We start from the raw sequence: 9,854 nt of genomic DNA, 5'->3' as shown, positions 1-9,854 counted from the left end.
ATTTTAACATCCTTGATTGTTAATATCTTCAGTGTAATTTTTGCATTTCACCGATTCATCCCAGGGGCCGGATTGAACCCTTTGGTGGGCCGGATTTGGCCCCCGGGCCGCATGTTTAACACCTGTGCACTAAGGGATTAAACCAAACCATTAACTTAGTCAAAGTAACATAAAGAGCAAACAATCGTAACTAAACACAAAATACTAACTGTGCAAAATGAACGTGATTTTAAACCAAGAATTAAGCAACTAAATTAACACTAAGGAACAAACTGTTTCTCCCCTTTAGTCTTTGTGGCAGTAGTCCCTTCCAGCTCCTTAAATGGTAGCCAAGCTCATCAGATGGGTTCTTTGTTTGGCAACTCAAAGAAACAAGTGTAAGTAAACCATTCAAACACTTGAACTAATATGTGTGCAACCAAATTAGCATGTGTTTAAAATAAAATACTTAAACTAAATTGTGAGATGTAATCATTAACTGTAACTTAAGTCTGTAATGAAATTTACGAAATAAAAAGCTACTAACACAAGGTTGTGGTGGGTGAGGGATGCACCACAACACTATTCACCACACCTGAGCTCATAATCTCCAAGAATAATACTACTTAATTTATATGGTGGTGTAATATACAGCTCCAAACAGAAAGTACTGTCTATGTAATGAATACTAAATGTAGGTAAATTTATAATCTTTTTCTTTTTTCATTTATTTCATTCATGGTTGTGCATTTCATCAGCAAACATTCAATAATCATCAGTTGAACGAACATGTACACACCCATGCTCGAAAAGGAGCAGGATGAAGAAAATGTTATATTTCCTGCCCCCTTCTAAATAATAATAGCCTTAATACTTAGCTACTCACAACTTGCTATAAAGTCAGACAAACCAAACAAAATACATCCAAAGATTATACAAAATAAATACAAAACCAAGTGCAAATCTACATATCCAGGAAGTACAAAACAAACAAAACATAGGTAAATATATTGCTGACGAAATTATGCAAAACCATTGCAATACCAGACCAAAATAAATAAATACATGTCACAGGATGCAAAACAAATCTGAAGCAAAATGTAAAAACTTATAACTGTTCATATAATCTCATAGTTCTGTCTTTATACACTTCCTTCATCTGGAATGTGTTTTTACAATCCTTCAGTTCATTATAAAGAGAATTCCAAAGTTTTAACACCCACCACTGATATACATATCTTTTAATAACTTTTAGACTAATTTCTTTTAGACCATCTTTTAATAACATGCTCTGATAGAATGTCCTGTTGTTTAATATTTTCATCTTGAAGACTTGCTGTCCAGTTATTTTCTTCAGAGGACAAGTGCTTTGTGTTAATGGATTTCTCCCTGTATGACTTTTAAAAAATGACACTTATGTACTTTAACTTTCCTGAATAGACACTGTTCACTATCAATAGTTTGTTGATATATCTTTGACTATTGATGAGCAAAGTAGTCTTGATCTTCTTCCTTGTTCTTCTTTTCCCATTGAACCAGATAGTCTTGGTGATCCTCATCCACAAGAACAGTAATTTTAAGTTCTAGAAAGGAAGAATCTTTGATGAACCTCATCAGCTGTGGATCCTTTTTTGGAGGTGATTGAGACCTTTTGGCTACAACAAAAATCAAAATCACCGTTAATATAAGATGCAGAGTTTACTTTGGTATTGTGTGAGTGGATAAAGTGCGGTCAGCTAAGCCAGGGCAGGTGGTAAAGTTATGATTTGGCTTAACAGGTTACAAAAAATATACAAAAAGTACAGACTAAAACTAATGATCACTGACAGGGCCTGGTTCTTTAACAATCTTGTGGAAATATAAGGACCATATTGATGCAAGGGGAGCTTCTCTGTTCATAAATACAGCCAAAGACAGCATGTGGTCTATACTTTATAATACAATAACAACCAAATTAATCAATGAAAATGAATGAAATCCACAAAAATGTACACAATTATCTCTAATATAATTGTATTTCTCACTGTAGGCTCATTTTTAGTCATTTTAACAATTTTTTATTTAATCTTTTTTATTTTTCAGTTGTATTTGATGCATATTGGCTTATGCTGCTGTACATTTGAATTTCCCCCATGGGGATCAAAAGGCATCAAAATATGAGTAGAGTATAAGTACTTTTATAAGTAATATACAGTCGAATTAACCCTTTCATGCACAAATTATGAGAACCTTAATCAAAATTTTTTCCTGGGTGTTTTTATTCCTCTTTAAGCATGAAAAAAACAATGCAACTGAAAATTTTCTTCTGAAAAATAAATAAAAATAAATAAATAAAATAAAAATAATATAAATAAATAAATAACTAAAAATACATTAAAAAAAATAATGAAAAAAAAATTCTTATGAACCTATTTTTCATGAAGTTGCAAAAATGTTCACTCAGCTGGACACCACACGTTTAATTTCTGATGCACAGAAATATGTATTTACTGATAAATTGTGTGAAAACTATGGGGAGGGCTTGTAATTCTGGGGATTTATGATCAGGAGAGATCTACATAATGTTACCAATTCATGCCAGAAAAGATATGTAGTGTCTTAAAACTTTAATAAAGATATGAAAAAAAAAAAAACAAAAACAACAAAATCCATGAATATACAAGAGAACAGCTGTAGAATAGCTGTCCACTGGAGTGACCACTATGCATGAAAGGGTTAAATGCAGGCATTTGAATCTTACTTTAGGTTGAACCTGGACTATATAAAACAATAGAAATGAAAAAGAACCATCCATCACACTTAGTTAGATGTGACTGAGTTTAAGGAATGAGAAGTTGAAAATATATGTTCTACCATTTTTAAATACAGATTAAGGATATGTAATGATGGTTAACTTCATTTAAAATGTATTCCAGAGGGATTAAGTGATTCAACAACCAGTAAAATGTTAAACCCAACCTGTCCACTTAAGTACTGTGTCATTTTATTGTACTAGAGGTTAGTTTGCGAATGTACATGAACTGTACTGCAGTTTCTTTTACGGCTCCCTCATGCATCATCAACCTGATTTGAATAAATTACCCTGAACTTTGGGTGTGGTGGAAATGCAATTACCAGGAACTCTTTTACCCCAAATAAGTTCCTGGTAAATAAGTTCCTGGGCTTTTGGTGGAAAAGGGCCTATTAAAGTATCTTATCTTATCTCGTCTCGTCTCGTCTTACTGCATACTATCCCGAGAATATTAACTTATTCACATTATGACGTCCTATAAAATCTGAGCTGCTTCATTTAAAGGTAAAAGAATATTTAAGTGTTGCTTATTATACTTTCGTGCACAGATAAACACCTTCAAAGAGAAGTCTCACCATGTTTCTGAAGAAGAATCAATCCATAGATGATTATGACTACTAAAATAGCCATGATTCCAAATCCCATTATTGCAGTCAGAGCCATCCAGTTGCCATTAAAAAAAAGGTGTGTGCCATCAAGCGTTTTGCCATCTGCAAAGAAACAAAATCCTGAGCATTCTGATACAGAAGGGATCCATTATAGAAAATCAGGTTGTGCAGAAAACTGAGATCAGGACAGAGGGAGTGACATGAGCCGGCAAATAATACAATTAAAATGACATCACACTTTGTTATTTAGACTATTTTCTCAGAATGTTTAGTCTTTCGTTGATTTTTTTTTTTTTTTTTTAATACAATAAACAGGCAAAACATCTCACCCCAGAAGACTGTGGTTTTATGACTGCCTGTTTTTACTGAGCACCCATAAGTGCTGGTTTTTTGTTTGAGGGAGATCCGAGCTGTCAGTCTGAGGATCACAGATGTGTCTCCAGATGGTAACGGTCCAATCAGAGATGTCCAGTCCACCCCAGAAGCTCCATCTACAATCAGATCCACTGAAGTCACTGATTTGTCGGTAGTTGCCAGATGACACCGTAGTAGTACCAGGAATTTGTCATTAGTAGGTTTGGCAAATACATGCAGCTCTGGAAAGAAAGAAGTTAACATTAGTGGCCTATGAATAATTGGCTTCATCAGCCAAAAATAACCTGTGTGGAGCTGGGAATACATGTTATAACAGACATTATTTATTTATTTATTTATTTTAAGAAATTGTCTCAACTGTATAGACTTCCATTGTTTGAAATTTATGGAAGCAAAAAAGAATTTCATGATGAAAATAAATATCAATCACGGTGGTTAAGTGATGGTTGCTGTATATATACTTTTTTTTTTTTTTAACTAAAATTGCTATAGCTGAACTTGCATATTTATTAAACATTAAGAATTAGAATAACATTTTCAATTATGCCTTGGTCAGCTTTCATATGATTAGGTGAGATAGCCACTTATAATAAAAATAAACAGCTACTTGGAGAGCACAGACCTCCGACCCCCCCTTGATCACCACCAAAATTTAATCATTTGATCCTTGTGCCAGTATCAACATTTCCTGAAAATTTCACCCACATCTGTCCATAACTTTTTGAGTTATCTTATAACAAACTGACAAACCCCTATGAAAACCTAACCTCCTTGGCAGAGATGATGAAATAGAAGATTATGCATAATTTCACATGAAGACATTGGTGGTGCAGTGGTTGGTTCTGTTACCACCACAGGAAGGAAGTTGTGGATTCAAATTTAACACGTTGAGATTGGAGAGGTCAAATAACAGATGTAAATTAACCAAACTGTTATTTACACCAATGAAACTTTTCATTTAGCTACAAGTTTAGTTTAAGCAACTGCCCTAAGAGTTCAATAAATTAACCCTTCAAGTGCCAAAGTCGCAGTATTACGACAAGCAACATAACTGAATGAAACAGACAGCTTTTTGAAATCTTGATATCAAAATTGGATATTAAAAAAAACAAACTCCGCAGCCCAAAAGGTTAACAAATCTGTGTCCAAAAAAGAGATACACACAAAGCGTTTTTCATTGAGACATGTCTGTTTTCACGAATGAGATGTTTTTTTCACTTTATGTAAAAATATAAGGCAGTAGGGGTGTGTATTGGCAAGAATCTGGAGATACGATACAAATCACAATACTAGGATCACGATGCGATATATCACGATATATCATGATACCGTTCAAAAGGCAGTTTTTTTTTTTTGTTTAGATTATTATTTCCTTGAAGAATTGAATTACACCAGAAATTTGCACAAATACTAAACACATTTTAATTTGATCACAACAGGATCTAATGCTATATCACAAAATTTTCCTGTGTTAAAACTTAAATTATGTTTTACAGACATTACAAGTTTAAGATCCTGTTCAAATGTTCATATTCTGTTAGTTCACAGCTAACATCAGAACATTATTTTTGTGCAATCCCAATAAAGGAACTAACATGATTTAATAAAACAGTGTTAATTGATAAAAAATAAAAAATATAAAAACAAAAATGAACCTCCACAATATCTGCATTTGAAATAATACCTAAAATATCAATATAGTACTTTTTAATATCGATACAGTATTGTGAAATGAAATATCGCGATATATTGCAGAACTGATATTTTCTTACAACCCTATAAGGCAGCTTTTTCACTCATAATTTTAAGTTAAAACAATATTTTACAGTGTGAAGGTGTAAACAGTCAGGGGGTTCTTTGTCCCTTCTGCCTTAAAGCTGTAAAATACCTAAACAACAACACTCAAAACTTGAACTGAACATGATACTACATAATAGTTATGTTACTATAAGAATTAAATAAATAATGAATTGCGATTATTTATTAGATTTTATTTTGAGCTATTGTATATTTCATCTTAATTTCCCTTGGAGATTTATAAATTTCACTCCAACTCTTCTTATCGTACACTGATCAACCATAACATTGTGCCCACTGACAGGAGAAGTGGTATTAGTACTGATTATTGATTATTTCATTACACTGGTACCTGTCGCTGGGTTGTATATATGAGGCAGCATGTGAACATTTAGTCCTTGAAGCTGATGTGGTGAAGCAGTAAAATGAGCAACGTAAAGAACTGAGTGACTTTGACCAGGTCCGTCCTATAACGGTGATGACTGGGTCAGAGCATCTCCACAACTGCAGGTCTTGTTGGGTGTTCCTGGTCTGCAGTGGTTAGTACCGACTAAAAATGGATAAATAAATCAAATCCATGGAGGCCCAACAGAGCCATCAGGGATCTGCTGCTAACTTCTTGGTCCAGATACACAGCCACTTTCAGAGGTCTGGTGGAGTCTAGGCCTTGGGTCAGAGCTGTTTATGTGGAAAAAGGGGAACCTACACAATATTAGACAGATGGAAATAATATGCTCCTATACATGCTCCATCTGGTTGTTCTGTAGATACTTTTGGTAGGACCTAACCACTTTGCATTGGTGATTCCCAACAAGGTCTGGAGATACTGTGACCCAGTGATTTAACCTTTGAATTTTGATTTAATCTTGAATTTCCCTCGGGATTAATAAAGTCTGTCTGTCTATCTCTCTATCTCTCTATTGAAAGTTACTCCGATCCCTATTGTTCCGTATTTTTCTGTTTCTAACACAACAATAAATGTTCACTTGTTGCCTAATATATGCCACCCACTGCCAGGCCACATGTTATGGTTGAGTTGTGTATCTGGGTCTTTCCATGAAACTGGATTCATTTTGGTACTTGGCACTTTGCCATCTTTCCAGACCCACTAATAAAAAAGAAATTTGGATATATTTTCCTCTAGGATGTACCTAATGATGACCTCAGATAAATGCAAAAACATAATACTCTTGCTCTGAGCCATCCCAAAATGAATTTTTAATAAAATATTGGGCCCAAAAATAGGACCAAACCTGGAAAGCTACCTAGGTATCATTGCATTTGATCTTGAAAACATCGCTTTGTATGGTCTTATATACAGTTAGAAATAAAGACACTGTTAAATTTGATGATCCTAGTGGTTTTTCTAATCCAGACATGGGTTTTTCATGAATCTCAGCTCATTCCAGGTTTTGCGCATTGTGTCCATTCACGTCACATTTAGGACCTGCCCATTTAAACACAAATAAGTCACAAGTGATTTTGCAACAGTGGCCATTTTTGTGAAACACTGCCTGGCATATTTGCTTTGATTCCTAAAATTCCATGTGAGAATAAGAAGATATTTGAAAAAATTGTAGGGTGTAATTTTTGTGTCCTTTTTACCGTGTTACATGTGGATTTTTGTTACATCAAATTAAAATGTTTTATCTGAAAAATATTTTATCTCAGTAAATATATATTTTTAAAATAGACCAGATACTTCTAAACTTGCTACATAACATTCGTCTACATCTTGTTTGAATTTGTAGCCCCTCTGTTCTGCTTTTTGGGACCAGTTTCATAGAAGCACCCATCTTGCATTGAGAAAATACCTAAGTACAGGACTCACTTGTACAACATCTGTACAAGTCAGTTTTGGGCTTTGTGTGTGTGTGCGTGCGTGTGTGTGTTGCTGTTTAACTCTCACCTGTGTATTCACTGCTCATTTTGAAAGTAATTTTCTGGATCATCAGTGGACAAATATTTTTGATGAAGTCACTGAAAGCTATATTTCTTCCTTCGTCTTTGTTCCATATTTGTTGAAGTGTTTTTGCAGAGGGGGAGTGGGCGGTCCATTTCTGAGATTTAGAATCGAAAGTTAAGAAGTCCAATCCATTCACAGCCCAGGCTTCAAAACCAGAGACACTCCTGTCGGCTGACTGGATACAGCCACGCCTCCGTTGAACAACATCTAGAAAGAATCAAACAACTTCCAGTTTCATTTTTATGCTCCCCTGCAGACAGCTTATATGTAAAATCTGTTGCAAAACACAAACAATATTTTGAAACCTTACACACTGTGCTGTTGATCAATGTTGGAATTTCATGCAGAGCCACTATCATATCATCACAGGGACCATCACAGGTTTCAAATAAGTGGTTGTTTTCCAATGTAGGTTTGATTTGTTCACTTCTGTTCCAGCTGTCACAGTATGAGATTGGAACATCATCATAAGTGGTTAACTGCTCAAAAAGAGGTCGATCTTTCGGTTTCGTACGCCCTGTGGACAGGAACAACAGAGAATGGGAACCTGAAAAAGAAAAGATGTGAACATTCTGTTAAATATTTTTTCAACAAACATAAAGTACCTCAGCTGCTATTGGACATAAATATTGTATGCAACTGTGGAATTCTTTTAGCGGGTGTGTTCACCAAATCTTGTAACCAAGAAACTTGCTATTAATTTAAATGACATCATGTATTTTAGATACATTTCGAAGAGATTCACTTTTTATAACATCATACATTGAAATTCTACATTAGACACACAAGAAAAAACTACAGGCCAAAGGCAGCTCTCCTGAAAGCACACTGTTCCACAGAAGTGCATTTAAAATGTTATGTTCTGCTTTGAAATGTTATTTTATCAATGATTTTATTTGAGTAAAAGACAAGATAAGGTAATGTAAGAAAGAAAGGAGAAATTGACTGCACAGCAGCTCAAAGTAAAGGCAAATATGTTAAAAATGGTATGAGACAAGATTTAAGAGCAGCAAAATAGTAAAATAAATAAATAGAAGGTAAGAGAAAATACACAGTAGCATCAACACAAGCTAACTCCCATAAAAAGTATAAATACACAGAAAAAGTATCAATTGAAGGTAGGTAACAAACTAGAAGCACTCGGAGAACGCAGACCTCTGCCAAGGCTGATCAGTGGCCCCCCCCGTGGGCCCCCCCCACGCCAAGGAGGTTATGTTTTTGCCAGGGTTTGTCTGTCTGTCCGTTAGTGTGCAACATAACTCAAAAAGTTATGGACAGATTTGGATGAAATTTTCTGGTCTGCGCCCCCCCCCCCCCCCCCCCCCCCCCCCCCGTGGGCCCCCCCACCCCCGATCACCACCAAAATTTAATCATTTCTTCCTTATCCCATTTCCAACAAACCCTGAAAATTTCATCAAAATCTATCCAGACAGACAGATAGACAAACAAACCCTGGCAAAAACATAACCTTGGCGGAGGTAAAAATATAAAGCAATTAAAAGTAAATCTGAGTGTGCAGAATAGCCCCTTTTGCTTCATTATCAGATCATTATTTATTTATTTAAAAGTTTGCAGTACTTAATGCTGTCTTTGTTGAGGTGGGGCTTCCTGGTTGGGTGTTTTCTTTTTTCAGTTTGCTCATACAACAGATTGTTTTTCTAAACCTCAGAAGCAGCTGCTGATTTTCACTGTCACTCACAAGTCGCTTTAAATGACCCAACAAGACCCTTCACTGAGGACCTCTTAAATTAAACTCCTGTTATGTTCTTTCAAAGCAATGCACAGTACATTTAACTCAGACTAATATTACAGATTATTTATTTAGCTTCTGTTGGTCTCGTCATCAGTAAATGGCACTTACCACATTCACCTACTGACAGCAGAAAACATGGAATGAGAAGTTTGATCCATTTAATCCTCATGATCACGGCGACATCGAGTGTGCAGGTGTAGTCTTTTCAGCATGTGTATAAATATAAATGCTCACAGACAAACAGGTTTGAGGAGTTTGTCACTGATCATCTGATGTGTTGCAAAAAAAAAAAACATCTGCTCAGTATAATACTGTAATGAACTACCAGAGCTTCAGTGGACTATCATTGCATTTGGTCATTGTTTATGATCAATAACTGCTGCATTTGTTTGTTCACTCTAAACCCACAGATGTACAACTGCACATGCACGTGAGTGAATATTTCTGCAAATGTGTTCAGATTTTAACCTGGTATTAGTGATAGGTTTTTGATTTGTTTGTTTTATTTGTTTATCACTGCACCCATCAAACAACAAATACTTCAAGCAGTCTGTTCCCAACTATCTTTTAATTTAGTCTTTATCT

The 9,854-nt window shown here is 35.1% G+C and overlaps 1 protein-coding gene across 1 annotated transcript; it reads right to left on the bottom strand.

Moving 5' to 3' along the window:
* Positions 1 to 729: 729 nt before the first annotated feature.
* On the bottom strand, positions 730 to 9,481 carry LOC115434425 (uncharacterized). The gene is made up of 6 exons (XM_030156367.1): positions 9,378 to 9,481; positions 7,827 to 8,063; positions 7,460 to 7,723; positions 3,708 to 3,974; positions 3,346 to 3,480; positions 730 to 1,634 (listed from the first exon to the last, which is right to left on the bottom strand). The coding sequence occupies exons 1-6, from the start codon at positions 9,436 to 9,438 to the stop codon at positions 1,459 to 1,461; spliced, it is 1,140 nt and encodes a 379-aa protein (XP_030012227.1). The 5' UTR covers positions 9,439 to 9,481; the 3' UTR covers positions 730 to 1,458.
* Positions 9,482 to 9,854: the final 373 nt, after the last annotated feature.

Source organism: Sphaeramia orbicularis, chromosome 15 (genome assembly GCF_902148855.1).
Source record: "Sphaeramia orbicularis chromosome 15, fSphaOr1.1, whole genome shotgun sequence".
Lineage (NCBI taxonomy): Eukaryota > Metazoa > Chordata > Actinopteri > Kurtiformes > Apogonidae > Sphaeramia > Sphaeramia orbicularis.
Note: the sequence above shows the minus strand (reverse complement) of the source record. Positions and strands in the feature narration are given on the sequence as shown.